The sequence below is a fragment of the Oryza glaberrima genome, chromosome 1 (genome assembly GCF_000147395.1).
Source record: "Oryza glaberrima chromosome 1, OglaRS2, whole genome shotgun sequence".
Taxonomy (NCBI): Eukaryota; Viridiplantae; Streptophyta; class Magnoliopsida; order Poales; family Poaceae; genus Oryza; species Oryza glaberrima.
In genome coordinates, this window is record NC_068326.1 from 23,472,775 (window position 1) to 23,492,160 (window position 19,386).

General features: G+C 41.1%; 1 protein-coding gene across 3 annotated transcripts; it reads left to right on the plus strand.

Annotated features, from left to right (window-relative positions):
* The first annotated feature begins 5,080 nt into the window (after positions 1-5,080).
* Positions 5,081-17,779, plus strand: LOC127763679 (carbonic anhydrase, chloroplastic-like). Of its 3 annotated transcripts, XM_052288467.1 has the most exons (9): positions 9,148-9,224; positions 12,416-12,689; positions 13,075-13,136; positions 13,254-13,302; positions 16,056-16,172; positions 16,295-16,348; positions 16,809-16,894; positions 17,054-17,159; positions 17,350-17,779. In XM_052288467.1, the coding sequence occupies exons 2-9, from the start codon at positions 12,510-12,512 to the stop codon at positions 17,482-17,484; spliced, it is 789 nt and encodes a 262-aa protein (XP_052144427.1). In that variant the 5' UTR covers positions 9,148-9,224; positions 12,416-12,509; the 3' UTR covers positions 17,485-17,779. The 3 variants fall into 3 exon arrangements, with proteins under 3 accessions (XP_052144432.1, XP_052144420.1, XP_052144427.1); XM_052288472.1 differs by lacking the exons at positions 9,148-9,224; positions 12,416-12,689 and adding an exon at positions 5,081-5,099; XM_052288460.1 differs by lacking the exon at positions 12,416-12,689 and having other exon boundaries at positions 8,951-9,224.
* Positions 17,780-19,386: the final 1,607 nt, after the last annotated feature.

Consider the following 19,386-nt stretch of genomic DNA (forward strand, 5'->3'; position numbering starts at 1 on the left):
TAACGAAATTCAGAAAAATGAGAAGAGTTCAAGTAGGAATATAATTTAAAAATAACTGAAATTTGAAGTTTAAAATAAGAAATATTGAAAGAAGAGTCCATACAAGAATCCAATACGAGATTAATTAAAATTCGGAATAAAAAAATAAAAAATCAAAATTAGAAAAAAGGATAATAAAAGAAGAGTTAAAGTAGGAATATAATTTAAAATTAACTAAAATTCGGAATTAAATATAAGCAATATTGAACCAAATAGTAGATTAATTAAAATTTAGAATAAAAATAACATAAAATCCGAAATTGGGCAAATTAAAAAGAGAGTTAAACTAGGAATACAATTGTAAAATAACTGAAGTTGAATATAAAAAATAAAAACATCAAAAGAATATAATACAAAAAATGAAATAAATTTAGAAATTAGAAAAAGAAAAAAAAGATTTCAACGAGAATACAATTTATAAATAACTATAAAATAATTAAGACTATTGAAAGAAAATACCATCTAAAACACATGACGAGATTAATTAAGTAAGAGGCCTATAGAGGAGCAGAGTGGTGGCGGTTGATGAGATATCGAAAAACAATTAATAAAACACCAAGTAGAATCCTAATGATGATTAAAAGGAAAGACGACGGGCATGTCGTGAAGCAATCGGTCAATGCGGTTGGAGAGGACTTCTAGAAAGTAAAAAAATAAACCCCAATGATAAACATATTTAATTTTTAAAATCTCAATTACAATAAAAAAGAGAGGCTGTGGGCGGGTCGTATAGGAATAAAATGGCAGAGCCACCGATGGTTGGTGGGTCTTCTAGAAAGTAAAAAATGATTCCAATGTTAGTTATGTTCGATTTTTAAAATTCCAATGACAATAAAGATGACAATAAAGAGTATGCGGCGAACGGGTCGTAGAGGAGTACAGTGGCAGCGTTTGACGATATTTCTAAAAATTATAAAAAACATGAAACTCAACGAGACAATAAACTCAAAAACTATAAGGTCCAATTTTTAAATGTTCGTGCTTCTAAAAAGTAAAAAAAATAAACCACAATGATAATCATGTTTGATTTTAAAATCTCAATAACAATAGAGAAGGACGGCAGCGGGCGAGCCATAGAGAAGTACAGAGACAAATCGCTGGCGTTTTGGCGAAACTTCTAGAAAGTAGAAAAATGAACATAAACGATAATTATGTTTGATTTTTAAAAATATAGAGAAGATGCAGTGGACGGTCATAGAGAAGTATAATGACAGCGTTTGACAGGACTTCTATAAATTATAAATAAGAAGCCCAACGTGATAATAAACTCTAAAAACTTACTATAAGTTTTTAGATCCAATTTTTAAAGGTTTCAAGGAGAATGAATAGAAACAGTACGGTAGATTGGGTAAGCTAATAAAGAATAATATGACAGAAGTAAAGGGTAGCAACTGGTGTGACTTTTAAAAACTATAAAATTAATTAGAAACACAACGATGATAAGGTTTGATCTTTTAAATCTTAAGACAACGAGATAACTATTTAATAAATTTTAAGTAAAAATATATTAAAAATATATAATTTTATATGGGTGCTAGCCGCGTAATTACGCGGGCCACCCAGCTAGTTGATGTAAAAGTAGAGGTTATTTGGTCAGTTTTGGGTTTGACGGATCAATGTCAAACCGTTCTTATTGGTTAAGAAGCTTGTGATGACACGGAAATGGAACACAGCGCCTACAAAATTGCCGGGGAAAGGCAAGCTGAGAGTCGTCCTAGTAAATAAATTACGCTCCGACCTCTTCAAATATTTGACGTGATGGTCCATGTTTGCATTCGTGTTAGATAAAGAGCAGAGTGTGCTTTTACCTACTTCCTTTGAGATACACTAGGGAGTGCAATGGGTGTAAGGTTTCAACTCCAAAATCCAGTTGTTCAACATGAGATTAACTGAGCACTGTAAGATTTGGTCCCGTTTTCTCTTTAAAATGTAATATCTTCTTCTTATTATAAAGGCAAAATTTGCTACAGGACACCCAAAAAACACGTAATTAGCTGAGGGACACCGAGAAAACGTGGAACTGCTCCAGGACATTACAAATTTTGTAAAATTTGCCGTAGGACACCGAGCTTATTATTTTATCATTTCCCGACTGACAGTGGCGAGTATTTTTTTCAAAATACCTAGATTGCCCCCGTGTCCCAAACTCGGTCGCCACACACCACTCGGCGGACTGCATCACGTAGCTCGCCGCCGGGGAGTCCGCACCAACGTGCTCTTCTTCGGCTGCCAGGACGCCCACAGGACAAGCGGCACCACCGCGGCATCACCGCCGCCGTTTCGCCACAGTAGTCGGGACACAGCCGAACTTACACACAACAACCGCCGTACGCCGCCTTCCTCCCTCTCTCCCTCTCTCCTTCCTCTCTCCTTGTAAAAATACTTGCTCCAAACGCCATCCATCCATCCATCCACCCACCCACACACAGCCGCAATCGCCACCTCATTCTCCGCACGCAAAGCCGTCACGTCCCACCACATCGGCATTTCGGCGAACACCTCACGCGTGCGCTCCTCTGGTGTCGGTCGTCTGCCTCGCGGCGGGCTGCAACGTCGTGACACACTCCTCCTCCCATGGCCGGTGCCAGCGGCGAGCGGCCGGCGAGCAACTGGGACTGGTCAGACTATGACGCCGCATTCACCGAGGAGGCCGACGGGGCGATTGCCGCGCTGCAGGACACAGGCGGAGACGGGCTCGCCACCAAGCAGCTCCTCGAGAGGTACCACGCCTCGCCGCTTGCCCACACCATCCTCGCGCAATGGTACTTCGCGCGCGCGGATCAGCAAAAGCCGACGAATCACCTCAGGAGAGCGGCATGGATGGCCCCGCGCTGCCTGCACATCGCCTTTGCGCTCGCCTTGGTGCTCATCGAGATGGGCTCCTTCGACGAGGCAGACATGGTGTGTGCCCACAGCCTCCTCGTGCCGGATCTCACCGACCCGGTGCACAACTTCATCTCCCCGAAAGAGCAGGTTGATGCCATTATCACCTCCAAAGCTCCAGAGTATAGATTGGGACGCGGGGCAATCTGGGCATTTTGAAAAAATACTCGCCACTTTCAGCCGGGAAATGATAAAATAATGAGCTCGGTGTCCTACGGCAAATTTCACAAAATTTGTAGTGTCCTGGAGCAGTTCCATGTTTTCTCGATGTCCCTTAGCTAATTACGTGTTTTTTGGGTGTCCTGTAACAAATTTTGCCTATTATAAAACGTCGGCAACAGCCTGGCCGTTCGAAAAAAAAAATCTCATGTTCAACTTCTAACACACTCACAATTTTTTCTTAAAAATTATTTGGAGGATGTCTCTCCCCCTCTAAATCACCTTGGAAAGGTTAATTGTTCTTTCTTAAATCAAGTTCGGTGGAATATTCCGACCACAGAAATACGACATTTTGTGCCAAATCTTGATCCAATTTTGGTCAAATTGCATTGTTTTGAATTTGAATTCTCGAAACCAATCTAAATTTCATTCGGTATTAACATTCTTCCTGCCTCTAGCTTAAAATTTTGCAGTTAAAACCATGCGGTGCATACCCAATTACAGATGATAAATATATTGCTCCGATCTAGCAAAAAATATCCCGATGTACCAGTACCTCACTATACTAAATCGTTTCCTATAGTTGGATTTAACTCCAAATCGTTTCCTATCGTTGAATCTAACTAGGCAGAATGGCCATTGTTAGATCCTAATGATCGAAAATAATCTTGGTACCAAGAGGTACTGTACCTCGAGCTATTTTTTATTGGATAGAAACAAATCTTAAATATCAATGTTTAATGTTTCTTAACAATATCTGGGCTGCAAATGAGTCGAAATGACGACTGAACTAGAACCTTTCGACCCATATCCCCGCCAAAATGTAATAGAGCCGGACAGCCGGTAGGGATTGGGCCTGGATAGGCGCCAAAACGAGGCATGAATTGGGCCTGATTCATACACACATTGGTAACAGAATAAGGCCCAGGTGTTGATAAGCCACACATCCTCATCTGGTACTCCATCGTAGTAGGCTGTAGACTTGTGGTGTACCAAACCAAGAAAACAAGAAAAAAATGTTGTATTTTAAAAGAGTGATTTTACAATGCTTGAAGAGGTACCGGGATTATAATTTGGGACCTCACGATATCTTCGGCACTATAAGTTCCGAAATTTGCATTAAAATTTTGGTAAATCTAAGTACTTATTAAGGACTATAAAATTACTTTTCAAAAAGATAAAGTACTTTAGCAAATTCTCATCACTCCCAGCGTATTCAACGGATTCGGCTATATCCATTTGGCCCTGCTGCAGTTCAGAATAAGGGTTGAATTTATTCAAATATCATAATATATAAGTAGAGACTATTTTTAGGGCATATACAATAGTCTTTATTAGTGATCTCTCTCTATTGTTATGTAAATAAATTTGATGACATAAAAGAAAGAGAAATGAATATGGTTATTATGCATGACAACTGCTCAGAGTTGACTCTTAGCATTTATTAGAGCAAATTTTGTTGCATGGTGATGAAAGAAAGGAAAGAAGAGTAAGAAAAAGTATTTTTTATACATTAATGATTATAGACCATATTGTCTCTAACTGTTGTAGGATGCTAGTATCTAGATAATATAAATCTCATATCTAACTGTACCTTTGTACATGCACTTAGGTCGTCAAAATTGGGTTACATTGAATGAGACGGCCGAGTTACGGTGATGCCATCTTGGCTATTTCCCATGGCTTCTCCGCTCTACTCTTGTCCCTGTTTGGATGACGCCGTCCAGACCAAGACATCAAAACGGGGCGACACTGTGAGGTTACGGTGTCGCCATTCGCCACAATGAGCTCACCATGTCACCTTGTCGACATTTCGCAACATACAAGTCGCTGTGCGACCGCCAGGTGGGCCCCACTGTGAGCAGCACGAGTGTGGCGCGTATATAAATTTGTCGGATGGAGAGGCAGCTGAAGGTTTTTCGCCATGGCAACTGCGTCCTTCGACATCTGCGCGAAGGTTGGGCTCGGAATTTCGACAGGATACTCACAGCGAAATCAATACTCTGCTATGGCAAATGGTACGCACTCGTTTCGATTGTTCTGCCTTCTTCTGTTTTATTTTTTTTCCCGTATGTAGCTGTAGCTGCTGATAAACGTGCCATGTATTCCATCTCGTTCTTGCAAGCAGTTTCTTAGATGAGTTAAAATATGTATTCCATGTCAACTGTTCACTTTAGTTAGGTAGAACTTTCTTACATTATGATTAATTATCTAGTTACTCCCTCTGTCCGATAATAATTATCGCATTGATTTTTTTATAATGTTTGATCATTCGTCTTATTAAAAAAAATTATAGAATTTTTTTATTTTAGTTGTGACTTGCTTTATTATAAAAAAATAATTTAAATATGACATATCTTTTTTTATATTTACACTAATTTTTCAAAAAAGATGAATGGTCAAACGTTACACGAAAAAATCAAAGCGACCACTATTTTAGGATGGAAGTAGTACCTGTAGAGAAAAATTAAATATTAGTTCTTAAGTGAGTGTGGACCGAAAAAATTCCTTATTTATCATGAACACGTTTTCCAAACTTTTAAATGATATGTTTTTTTAAATATATAAATGAACATGTTCTTTCAAAAATCAAATAAATCACTTTTTCAAGTTTGTACTGATTAATACTAGACTAATCATTTGCTAATTGTTTATATTGTTTTACTTGCCATCATAACTCATGCCAAATTGCTTTTCCAAACCCACCATTAGCCGCTGTGGCAAGCTCAGTTGCTAGCTTGAGGAGGACTATACAAAGTTGCACACACGCCATGGTACTAACGAGAACTGGAAAATATGTTGACTGGAAAAATTGTATCAGTTCATATTAGAAACAAATTACTGTCAGAATGAGGAAAAACTCAGTCCATGCCACTAAAGGCATCAGATGCGAATTGGCACTCCTTTCTCCTTTCAAGGAGTAGGCATAAACATAGGCTCTGCAGTAGTTTCATCTGAAATTTTAAGATCAGCTGAGGTCTTCCAAGAACCCATGTTCTTGGAAATCACATGTTCAAGCTTTAAAATGCATTGATAAAAGGCGGATATCATGGTAGCGACCATTTTAAAATGCATTGATAAAAGGTGGAAAGAAAAAAAAAAACATCTCCAAGTGTACCTTGGATTGTGAGAACGATAAATATTCTAACAAAAAATTTGAATGCTAGAACGACAAGTAAACTGAAACAAAGGGAGTATTAGTGAAGATTCAAAGCAGTAGTAAGTAACTAATTTGAATGTTCATAATGATGATATTGTAACATAAACAATGATAGAATATAAGGTTTAAGGTTAAGTTTTCATAACACACTATACCATTTATATTTCATTTCCGGAGTCCAAACATTACCGAATCGGAATAAAATGGTCCTTACAAAACGGGGACAACCTATACGGTCAAAAATCTCAATATGGTTTTCATTCATGTTTTAGGTTGTGTTCTTTTGGCAGTTGAGAACATTTTCCTAGCACGCAAAACGAAGCAATGGACAAACGTATGATTAATTAAATATTAGCTAAAAAACTTAAAAAAATATATCAATATAATTTTCTTAAACAACTATCTTATATAATTATTTTTTAAAAAAAACACATCGTTTAACTGTTCAGAAAACATGCGCACGACTAATGAATATAGAACTTGGGAAGAGGGAGTATAGAACACACCTCTGCTACCGTACGTAAAAGTGGCGTAGTGGTAGAGGCACTACTACAGAAAGTGTTTTTCCAGTACAAGGGGGTTATTAGTTTACATGCGGGCGGCTTAAACCTTATAAATTTCTGTACGAGGGGGTCATACTAGGGTGGCCAAAATCTATCTATTAACTTATAAAAGTAATAGAAAAAGGAGGCTCCAAGTTCGCTCTTATAACTTAGAAATTCTCACATTAATTAGAGAAAAATAAAAAAAAGAGTCCATATTAAAATACATTTTATAAATAATTAAAATTTAGAACTAAAAAAATAAGAAATATGGAAGAGAAGACTAGAGTCCATGTAGATATACAATTTAGAACTAATTAAAATTTAGAATTAAAAATAAGAGATTAAAACTAGAGTTTAGAGTCTATATACAAATATAATTTGTAAATATCTAAAATTCTAAATTAAAAATAAATAATATTGTAAGAAGAGTCTAGAGTTCATGTATATAAAAAAATTAAAATGGCTAAAATTTGAAACAAAAAAGAAAATATTAAAAGATGGGTTTAGAGTCCTTAAAGAAATATATTTTACAAATGAAATAAAAAAAGAGTCCATATTAAAATACATTTTATAAATAATTAAAATTTAGAAAAAAAAAAGAAATATGGAAGAGAAGACTAGAGTCGATGTAGATATACAATTTAGAACTAATTAAAATTTAGAATTAAAAATAAGAGATTAAAACTAGAGTTTAGAGTCTATATACAAATATAATTTGTAAATATCTAAAATTCGAAATTAAAAATAAATAATATTGTAAGAAGAGTCTAGAATTCATATATATAAAAAATTAAAATAGCTAAAATTCGAAACAAAAAAAGAAAATATTAAAAGATGGGCTTAGAGTCCTTAAAGAAATATATTTTACAAATGATTGAAATTCGAAATGAAAAATAAGGAATATTAAAAGAAAAGACTAGAGTCTAGGTATGCAATTTAGAACTAATTAAAATTCTGAGATAATAAAAGAAAAATAAAAGTAGAGTTTAGAATCCATAAAAAATACAATTTTTTAAATACTAAAACTCAAAATTTAAAAGTAATTAATATTGGAAAAAGAGTTTAGAGTCCATACAATAATAGAATTTAGGAATAGCTGAAATTCAAAATTTAAAAAGTAAAAATATTGAAAAAGGGGTTTAGAGTCCATATGTCAGTGTTACGGTCCACCTTAGGATTTAGGAACATAAACTGACACATCACAGGTGGCCATCTTAAGCTAATGGGCCAGCCGCCCAGCTCGTTTCTATCTGCAACATAAGGCAGAAAACCAAGGCCTTGACATTTCTTTTAGGACACACGGGCTGGAACGGCCCCGGCCCAATTAATTAAATCCTGCTATTGAAAAAGGGTTCTGTAATTAGAGTTCCTACTACTATACATACTTCCGCAAGGTAATCTAGCACCCAAATCAAACTACAGCCAACGTGTATCATCAGTAGATTCCACCCCAAGATCGTGTGCCCGCTCCGATCGGCAGAACCTAATCACGACCAATCCGTCGCCAACACAGCCACAAACCCACAATTACGCGGCGGTGCATTCTCGTTGCTTTGACGGCTTCGCTAAACGAAAGATATTTACCGTGGCTAAGCTAGGCTAAGCAAGCCCTGATCACACGTTCCACACCTCGCAGCGCCACCACATCCGAGCCGATCGACCGGCCCAACCCCCCCGTGAGACAGACTCCAGAGGCCGCGAGCGGTGGCATCGTCATCGCAATATCAAATCCACATCCACATCGCCATCGAGCGATCCACCCACAACCTGCAACGGCGCGACCCAACCGCAAAGCCGCTCGCATTGAAACCCGCGTAGGTTGCCTTCGTTTTCCGCCCCGCGGCGGCCCATCATCCGCGCGCGTGTGGACCAGGACGCGCGGGCGGGGAACCGTTGGCCACGGCGCCGCGGCGCGTTATCGCGAGCCTATCCGCGCGCGTGTGGCGCGCTGGGTGGGTGAGGCGCCGAGTGGCCCGGATCCACCCGCCCAGCCGGGCCGCACGCCCCCCCTCGCCCCAGCCACCCGGCGCCGCGAACGACCCATCACCAGTCACGTACGCACCGCTCGGCGCTCGCTAGCTGCCACCCTCTCCCTCCCGCTGTCCGGGGGCGCTGGTTGTCGGCACGCGGGGGCGCGGGCGTCTATTTGTTGCGCGCGCGGGCGCGGCGGCGAGACGCGTGTGTAGCTACTGCTATAAGGAGCGCGCCGTGCACCGCCTCTCACAATGTCGACCGCCGCCGCCGCCGCCGCTGCCCAGAGCTGGTGCTTCGCCACTGTCACCCCGCGCTCCCGCGCCACAGTCGTCGCCAGCCTCGCCTCCCCATCACCGTCCTCCTCCTCCTCCTCCTCCTCCAACAGCAGCAACCTCCCGGCCCCCTTCCGCCCCCGCCTCATCCGCAACACCCCCGTCTTCGCCGCCCCCGTCGCCCCCGCCGCGGTACGTGCATTATGCATGGTCACGCCACCCCTGCAGCTAGCTGCATGCATATATACACGCCGCCCGGCACCCTTCGATATCTCAAGCTTTTTTGACACGTTCGGTCTCATGCTAATTTAGCTATAACAAGGCTGCATATACATACACGATACGTGCATGCACGCGCCTCGTGCTGCATTAGGCCCGACACATGCACGGGTCGTACGTAGCTTGCATTCCTGCCGCTCTCTCTAGCTCTACGTACACACAACATGTCATTTGGTTTCATCCATACCTGCAAACTGTGCAAGAATGGCTACATGCATGCATGCACTGCAGTGTTATATCTAAGACTAATAGTCTAATACTGTGTGTCTAATTGTCCATACCTCGAAACATAGTTGTTTATCCGTCAATCCCACGTACCATCATCACACACACCCCGCAACTCGGCAAATTGTCCAACTAAGCACTGTTCCGTGACCACCGACTCTCTTAGTTTTTTAAGCAATCATTGAACAGTGTACAGCAAAAGAAAATGTATGTTCAATTTTTAATCAACACTCTGACAACATATAGGAGTATATATTGCATATTGCCCTTCTTATGCATTTTTCCCAATTTGTTTTCTGTCAATCAACGTGCACGTCAACAAACTCTAAATAGAATATTCGGGAGGAGAAAAGGTTCCCAAACAGTTGGCCAATTATATTGTTCATTAGAGATAAGAAAGCGCTTTGGATATAAAAGATACCCCCAAAAGTCTTGAGTGGAATGAACAAAGCTCCAAGTACATTAAAAAATCAAACATCTAGGCGGCTTTTCCCTCAAACGATAAGGTAAAGTTCTAGCAGGGACAGATAGTGTTCGTTTTCTACTTTGTTTCTTTTTCGCTTGAGGAGAAGCGTCCATGATTTAGCTTTAGTAATGGACTGTCGAGTCACTATCAACTTCGTTATTTTAACAATTATATATTTTCCATTTTATTTTGAAAAATGATACGGAGTATTGTCTTTAGTTTCTCAAGCCATATAAAGATCATAGTATCTAGTATATACAGAAATGCTAGAAAGGTCAAGTTTGCTGTTTTTCTAGGCAATTTTTTATTTCTCCAAACATTAAAAAGGGAATTTCACTGTAAATGGTTGAACTCAAAATATTTTTTTATATTAATTTTATTTCGTACGTGGTGATCTGACTTGTTGGGGTAACCAGTACAAGCCCTGATTTTTGTTGCAGTCAAGGTCAGGCTGAGCTTGACGTTGACCCTCACCAAAAATTGAGTGGTACAAAACCATTCAAGACCATTAACTGATGTTAGATGCACAGATGAGATGTCAACAAGAAAATCCACCGGTTATCAAAACCGGTTTGAAATGTTTCCTTAATATTTAGGGAAATTGAGCTTTCATTAATCAATACCGGCGAGGGTACATCCAACATGAAAATATATTTTTTTTATTTAAAGAGTCATATTGGGAATTAATTTCTATCAATTAAGCTCTACCAAAATTTGCCTAACAGTACTGAAATTCCTGGTTCATGTATACAAGACAAGCCCCAACATTAAAACTAGCTTGCAATACTGATTTGTCAACCTATACAGTCATACAGACGCATACCCGAAAGAAACACCTACTCTGTAGGAATATGCCTGTGGTTGCAGTTAACGGATTAGGGACCAAAACCTTCCCATCTTGTGGCGAAAAGCTAATTGTACCTTGCATGATGTACTACTAGTAGGGGACCTCTATGCCATTTGTGTTTAGTCAAGTAATATGGGCGCAAAGATAAGGAAGATTCCGCGAAAGAGTAGTTGGCCGATTGGCTCTTCCAGCTTGCAAAGCGACCTCTCGCCTTGCCGAAAACTTACTGTTCCTTTTCAGATCAGCCTAAGTGCCTAACTCTCCCGTTAACTGGGATGGCTGCATACTGATGCATGCAGAGTAGTTAGCAGTTGTTTTTGTCTAAGTACTGCAGATAGATGGATAAACAGAAAAACTAACTGCTGAGTAGTGACAAGATCAGTTCCGGATTAACGCGCCAGATTGCGCAAATCCAGCATAGATTGTGTAGCTTGCTCCCGTACTACTGGTACTGATATAGTAGTTATTCAGGCATATGGGATACTATGAAATGGTTCTTGGTCTCGTTTGGAGCTATTGTTTCTTGGATCACGGAGCCAGTAGCTGCTCCATGTACTTTGGTCACCTGATGCACCAGGCAAAACGGCTCTTGAGATGTGAGGATGCAGTAGAAAACTGCTCAACCTGGCAGGCATCCTGCTGACGCTTCCGAGGCCCAAACAGCGAAAACAACTTGTAGCACTTGGATCACCCCAGAATCCCAGATAAATCTTGCTGCTGGGTTCATGCATGGTGAAATCTGCATCTGATTTAGATAATCTTGTATTTGTCTTGCAAACAAATCCACTTTCAAGATTTGTCTGATGCGTGACATAAGTATAGTAGTAAGAGGTTGTCAATGTCTGCAAAGTAAGAGAGGAGGAGAGCTGATGATCGAATCAGAATTTTGTGAGGTCGTGAAGTTGCTTCAGCTTTAACTTCAACTATCAACAATCAGATACTCCACAAAAGAAGTGCCTAACGAGGCAACCCTACTGCTAAGTACTAGCACACACAAACACTAGATCAACCTGAACCTTTTTCCTTAGCGCGCACATGATATAATCAAAACAACTGCCATTCTTCCACAATAAGAAAGCCGTGCACGCACACATGCTAGTTAGCTAGTAGTTTCATTTCTGGGATCAATAGTATAGCCGTCACGAGTCAAATTCAAAAAGAAAAATAAAGGACGATCCACACGACCGTTTATATGTGTATACACACTAGCCAGGAGTTGTTGATCATCTGGATGCATCGACTTAAGGAAAAAGGCATATGACCATTTCGTGTGACTAATCATACTCCCTTAAAATTAATCGATCTCCATTTTTGTAATCATAATCCTGCATCATGCAACCCCATTTCTTACTTGCTCTGCCAAAGGAAGGAAATTAAACAAAACCCGCAAAATTATGTTTGGCTGAACAGCATACCAAAACAGGGGGAGGGCTCTTGCCATTCCGATCGGCCATTTATTTTGGCCACAAAACCAGCCCCTCCATCCATCCATCGCTGCTATATTTTTACCTCTTTGCTAGCTGCTCCAACTCACCGCGTTCCACGTGGCGCATGCATGTTTGCTAGTGATCCGGGAGGCCGCGACGACCGCCAGCGAACGGAAGGGAAAAAAAAAGTCAAAAACTAGAGCCGATCGTTTGATCCATTCGATATAGGCAAGATGAGTGGATGCCTCTGCCTCCCCCGCTATAAAAAGGCCCCAAACGGGACGCCATCGCCACCACCACCAGCATCAGCGGCCGAAGCGGAAGCAGCAGCAGCAGCAGCGGCGACGAAGCCGTCCATAGATTCTTCTTCCTCCCCGTCACTCCTCACCAACAACCATCCCCCACCCTCCAAGGTCCGTCCCCCTGTCTCCTCCTCCTCCCGCACCATCCGTCATTACAGTTACTGCTCTCATCATCATCCATCCATCCTCTTCTCCTCTCTCTCTCCCTTTCTTGATTCATCCGTCGATCGATTCGCGCGGGCGTGGCTTCCTTTTTTGTTGGGCAAAGAGAAAAAAAAGGGAGATCCTTTGCATCCGCTTTAGATCGCCTTTTGTGCATGCCTCGCGTGGGCGCAGGGAACCCACAACGACGGCGATATCCTCCTCTCTCGCATATTTTCATGATGCATATGGGTGTATTAAAAATTTTCACGCGTTTTTGTGTGCGTGTGTTTTTTGGTTTGGGATTGGGATGGCATGAGAGCTGATCGGTGTGATTAATTATTTTTGCTTGCAGATGGACGCCGCCGTCGACCGCCTCAAGGATGGGTTCGCCAAGTTCAAGACCGAGTTCTATGAGTAAGCCCCCCTTGCCTATAGATGGTTAATTTGAGAAGAATTTGGGTAGCCGCGCGCGCGGCGTGAGATGAAACTGGCATGATCACCTTGCTGTTTGTCTTTTTGTCTCCTCCGCAGCAAGAAGCCGGAGCTCTTCGAGCCGCTCAAGGCCGGCCAGGCACCCAAGGTACGCTGCTCCGTCCATTTCCTGCTCAAAATTTGTTCTTCTTTGTCTACTAGTGAGCCAACCCAGCCAGCTGGAGTTTTACGGTTACTCCTCCATGGCCGCTACACCGTCCATCCCTCAGCTCGCAAACCTCGTCAGCAAAAGAAAAGCCCCAACCTTTTACCCCCGATCTCTGCGGTTGATTTGGGGATTCGTGAACACACCTTGGCCCACAGATTCCTACCGGTCTAGATACTACTGCTACTCCCAGTCCCAGGTAGAAAGTACACGCATGCTTGCAACCTGCAAGCAAGGCAACCAGGCAAAGCATATAGCCTTGTGTTTGCCCATCCGGTGTACACTGTTTACGGTGCCCACAGCATATATGGCCATCAAGGTCAAAGTGGACAAAAGTTAGCAGCAACTGGCCTGTTCAAGTTGCCTGGCCAAAGTTATATAAGAGGATGAACAGCTTGTCGCCGGCCTGTTAGGCCGGGGCTGGCTGATCAGTTATATACGAGGATATGATAAGTACAACCAAGATTATAAAAAGAGAGAGGGAGATTAGATTAGATTAGATTAGAATGCTCCATTTGGCAGGCGTACGCAGCGCAATCTTAATTAGTAGCTCGGGTATTGGTAGGCCAGGCAAAGAAGCTGCTGTAGTAGTGGAAATCCTTCCTCATAATGCACGCACCCACCACCGAAGAAGACGAGGCTCGCACCTAGTAACATGCAGGATTTCTTCACCGTCCCCCATGTGCTTGCCCATGTTGTGTTTCCGCCGAGATGTCGCCTTCCTCGTATAGGGTTTAGCATCCATCATCACTACTGTTTTCCTTTTGATTTCTTCGTTGCGTCCAGCTTAATTTTAGAATAGCAAGAGCAAGTTTAATATTACAGCCAACTACTAACTCCAATTCATATATAGCTAATCTAGAAGCTCATTTATACAATAGTTACATACTACACTATTAATATCTGATCCCACCTGTCATACACACACTGTGTCTTGGAGTCCGTGTTAGAGCTGGCTACAAATTTATAGCCCGCTGCTTTTCTCTCTTTTTATTTAGCTTCTTAAAATATATTTACAGCTAGCTTATAGCATGCTATTGTACATGCTCTAATAAGCTAATTAGGTCGTCGATCGAGGCTAGGGTCTCCTGGCAGCGCCTCGGTCTAAATTGGCGTACGTCGTCCTAACAATTTGGGTACAAAAATTTGGACCGGCCGGCAACCTCGCTGTACGTGTTGATGAATTTCAAAGTTCATTTGGACACGGCCATTCTCATGGGGATACTGCAATGATGCCCAAATTAATTTGGGCGATATCATCGTCTTTGCTGACCCCACACAAGCTAGAACGTACCGTGAACCACAAGTTCTCTTTTGTTTATAGCAACGGAGAAGAAAGAAACAGTGGATAAAGCCTTGCAGCTTGATATACTCCATACTATGGCAACATATCCTATGCACACATGCCCTCACGTGTACACACGTGCACACCAACTAAAAAATGTCACCAAAAAATCTAGAAAAAATCATACACATACTTTCAATTGTATTACACCTAGGGTTAAAATCTTAACGTCAAATTCATTATATTTTAGCCGTAACAAAAAAAACAAAAAATCTGACAGTTTTAAGGTTGCAATTTTGTCAGAATTTTATCTTTTTTGTTATTCTCTATGTAGAATGAATTTGAAGATGCGACTTTGCACGTAGATGTAATACTATTGAAAGTACATGTATAAATTTTCCTAGAATTTTTTGTGATAATTTTTAGTTGGTGTACATGGTGTGTACACGCGAGGGCCTGTGTGCATAGGATACGCTCCCCCATACTATAGCTGTAGCTAAGCAAAAGCATTTCCTGTACGACATGGCCCGGAGGACATCACATAATTGTGGTCCCAGCAATCACGCATTTGTTTGCACGTCCAACTCAACAGCCTTTAACGAAAGTTTAGGCGCATATCCAACCTTTTGCTTACACTAGCATTTTGGCATCTGCCTCGCTATACAGTAACTTGGATTGGCCAGCCACACGCATTGATGAGCAGGTGCAAAAGTCCAGCAGTTTGCATTACAACATGCGTACATATATACTTTATTAATATCAAATCTCCTCTCCCGGAAAATGATGGCCCCCATCCAAAAACATTAATCTACGCCGCAACTGACTGCCTGCTGCTGCTGCTGCCGTAAGCCCGTAATCGATCGGCCCCGGCAATTTGCTAAAGGGTGGGGCCTGATCGCCATGAGCATGCTTTGGATGCGTCAGCTCGCGTCTTAATCTAATGCTCGGTTATTTGGCCGTTTTTGTCTCAGTCGGCGTTGTCGCCAGTGGGATCGTTAGTTCATTAGGATTAGTACTAATCAGCGCAACAGTTATATGCCCCCCATGGGCCATGAACTCATACTCGTCCGTTTCGTGGGTTATCCTTGCGTATCCGTTCTGTTTTCTGGGTGGAAAAAGTGGTCAGGGAAAACAGAGCAGACAGGTCAAAAGCTGGCAGCTTTTGGGGCAAGAGAACGGGAAAAAAATGTCAGATTCCTGTGGGGGTTGTGGGCACTCGGATACGCCTATCAGCATCTGCTGCCTCCTTATCGATAAGAGCAGTAGTGGTAGTACTAGTAGAACGGATGCTAATCGCCTAATCCTAATATGCTTATTGATCTCCTGATATGGCTGTGTAATCGCAAAATTACTACTCCGCTACTAGTTAGTGTGGAGTAATGAACTGAGCTGATTGTTGGGACAAATGCAGTACATGGTGTTCTCGTGCGCCGACTCTCGCGTGTGCCCGTCGGTGACCATGGGCCTGGAGCCCGGCGAGGCCTTCACCGTCCGCAACATCGCCAACATGGTCCCAGCTTACTGCAAGGTAACCAACTTCATCGTACGCGTTTTCGTCGCCGGCCGGTCGATTGGTAAGCTAGCTATTCCGGTCGGTCGCCGCGGTTTGCATTGATTTTGACCCCCCTCGTGTGTGTGCGTCAACTGCAGATCAAGCACGCTGGCGTCGGGTCGGCCATCGAGTACGCCGTCTGCGCCCTCAAGGTCAACTCTCTCTCTCTCTCTCTCTCTCTCTCAGATAGTGCTCTATTATGTCAACTATATAGTACCCGTTGCTCTAATTGTGCCGGCAACTTCACACACCGGATCAGAGAAAAATATTTTCGTACAGGCTGAGAAAAATGGGTCGTGTCTGACGCCAGATGGTGTGTGAATTATTTTATTGATCAAGAAGAATCTTCCCTTCCCCACATAATCCATCCAGCTTAGGTTTATGTAGGGTGTGTAACATTCATGGTGAAGGTGGTACTTGCGTTACATATGAATCTTGTCAAATCAAGCAGGGAGCATAATTAGCGCCTTTGTTTAGTATATTTGGACGGTGTTAGTAGGAAAGCACCGTACTTTCGTGAAATCTATTTTATGCTCATACAGCACATGTATGCGTAAAGTGTGCGTGCACGATTTGATTGTGGGGTATTGACCTGGATCGAATAATCTGCAGGTCGAACTCATCGTGGTGATTGGCCACAGCCGCTGCGGTGGAATCAAGGCCCTCCTCTCACTCAAGGATGGAGCACCAGACTCCTTGTAAGTTGCTGAACAAAAGAAAACTTAGTGATAGTACTATAGTATTGGCAACTTGGGCATAACTGTATGCAGACAAACAAAGGGTTGAAGAAATAAAAATGTTAGCGTGTCTTGATCATCGTTTGTTTCTGACTCGGGTTTGCACTTTGATTGGTTCAGCCACTTCGTCGAGGACTGGGTCAGGACCGGTTTCCCCGCCAAGAAGAAGGTTCAGACCGAGCACGCCTCGCTGCCTTTCGATGACCAATGCGCCATCTTGGAGAAGGTAACGCACGTACTAGTAGCATGACAACCACTATGCATAAATCAAAATGTTAAATGAAATTGGAACATCAGAATTAATTACATTCATAGGAAGGACAATCGAACTGTCTGAAACTTGCGTTGTCTATTCAATTCAGCACTGACTGAATTTCTGCGTCCCTGATCAAAACAATTGATCTGATGATCTGCAGGAGGCCGTGAACCAATCCCTGGAGAACCTCAAGACCTACCCGTTCGTCAAGGAGGGGATCGCCAACGGCACCCTCAAGCTCGTCGGCGGCCACTACGACTTCGTCTCCGGCAACTTGGACTTATGGGAGCCCTAAATCCGACCGTCCGTCCGTTCAGTTCGTCAGTTTACGCCAACGCTTTTGCATAAGTACTACCTGAGGATATCGTCCCCGATCATCGATGTGAACGCGTGGAGTACTACTACGTACGTACCGGATGGTTCGATATATGTGAATGCTGTATTAAGTAATAACAAGAAATATATCTCCTCTACTTTTTCCTGACGCGGAGTTGTACTGCCTATGATGCATAATTTGATCGCAGTGTGATCAAAAGACATCAGCTATAATGTCTTAATAATATTATTATGAAGAGTTTACCTTTTTACTACCTTTTACTCTGGTATTTCTCGCTGGCGCCAGCATTTTCTTTTGGTGTGCAAGATTGTCAAGAAGCTAGATATCGTGCAATTTTTTTTCTCATAAAAAAATAATACCAACCATCATCCACATGCACAATAAGGTTGTGTTCTTTCATGGGTGATCTGGTGATTGTGAGTGAGTTTTGTTTCGTTTTTCGCGCGCACGCTTCCCGAACTACAAAACGGTGCGTTTTTTGTAAAAAAAAAACTATAGGAAAGTTGCTTTAAAAAATCATATTAATCCATTTTTAAAGTTTAAAATACTTAATAGTCAATTAATCATGTGCTAATGGCTCACCTCGTTTTGCGTATCTTTCTAATCTCCTAAATAGACATTGATGCATGCATCCATGCACACAAATTTATTAATCACATACAATATCTTGATTTGTTATTGACTAGGAAATAGTGGGGATGGCGCATACATTAAGTTTGTTGCTAGAGCCTAGAGTAAATATAGTATGAGAGAGTTATTAGTTTTTCTTGATCTTAGTGTACCTATGAAATATGTAGATCAATTTGGAATGGAGGGAGTACTATCAAATTCTCCACGTTGGATTGTTGGTAGGAGCTAAGTGGGTCTTTTACAAGTGCCTAGTTGAAACACATTGAATTGCACGATGGTACTACCTCCGTTCCTAACAGTTTTTAAATGTTCTAAGATAAACAAAAAGTTTACTGCTTATATATATATTTAAAATGCAACATACACCTTACTCCCTCCGATTCTATAATAATTGATGTTTTGGACAAGATTGAGGTCAAACTTTTATAACTTTGACCATTAATAACTTCAAAAGTATTTAGTTTAAAGAAACTAGAACAACATATATAGATTTGTCTTTCAAAACACTATAATAAAAGTTAACATGCATTTATTTATTGTGTATATTATAATAGAAAAATAAGATCAAAGGTATATTTTGTAGACCGTGTCATTGTCCAAAACGTCAATTAAAATAAAACTGGAGGGAGTATGAGTTATGACACGGTATCTCCTTAGGTATATAATTTTTCTTTTAGAAATATAAAGTGATTAAAGTTTAAATATAAATAGTAGCCGAAAACAAGAATATGTATGTGGGAACAGAGAGAGAGAGCAACATAGCTTCAAACCATTGTGCTATGCTGGCTAAATTTAGGGAATGGGAGATTTAGCTGCAAATTCAGATGGAGTGCCATATATACCTTTTTCTTCCTAGACTGTGGGCTACCACCTCAAAGGTCTCATGCATTTACTTCAAAATACTTAAAATTAAATAATTAAATTGAATCTGAAAAGGCATCACCTACAAGTGCCAATTGGAACCAGAACATCGAGTATTTTTTTTTCTAATAAAAGGATAATATAATAGTAATTTGCTTATGAGTTTCATAATTATAGAGGCCCCTTTCTAAACACTACTAAGTACTACCGTCGTCTCAAAATAAGTTCATTTTTGGTTTCTGTGTCCAACATTTGATATCTATCTTAATTAAAAAAATTAAAAAACAAATTAATCACAAATAAAGTACTTTTATGTTTTATCATCTAATAACAATAAAAACATTAATCATAATTTTTTTAATAAAATAA

Excerpts from the sequence above, each read along its gene's own strand:
- LOC127763679 (XM_052288460.1), top strand. The coding sequence starts at position 9,012 with ATGTCGACCGCCGCCGCCGCCGCCGCTGCCCAGAGCTGGTGCTTCGCC. Across the intron at positions 9,225-13,074 it reads CCCCCGTCGCCCCCGCCGCG|ATGGACGCCGCCGTCGACCG; the intron begins GTACGTGCATTA and ends TTTTGCTTGCAG. Across the intron at positions 13,303-16,055 it reads AGGCCGGCCAGGCACCCAAG|TACATGGTGTTCTCGTGCGC; the intron begins GTACGCTGCTCC and ends GGACAAATGCAG.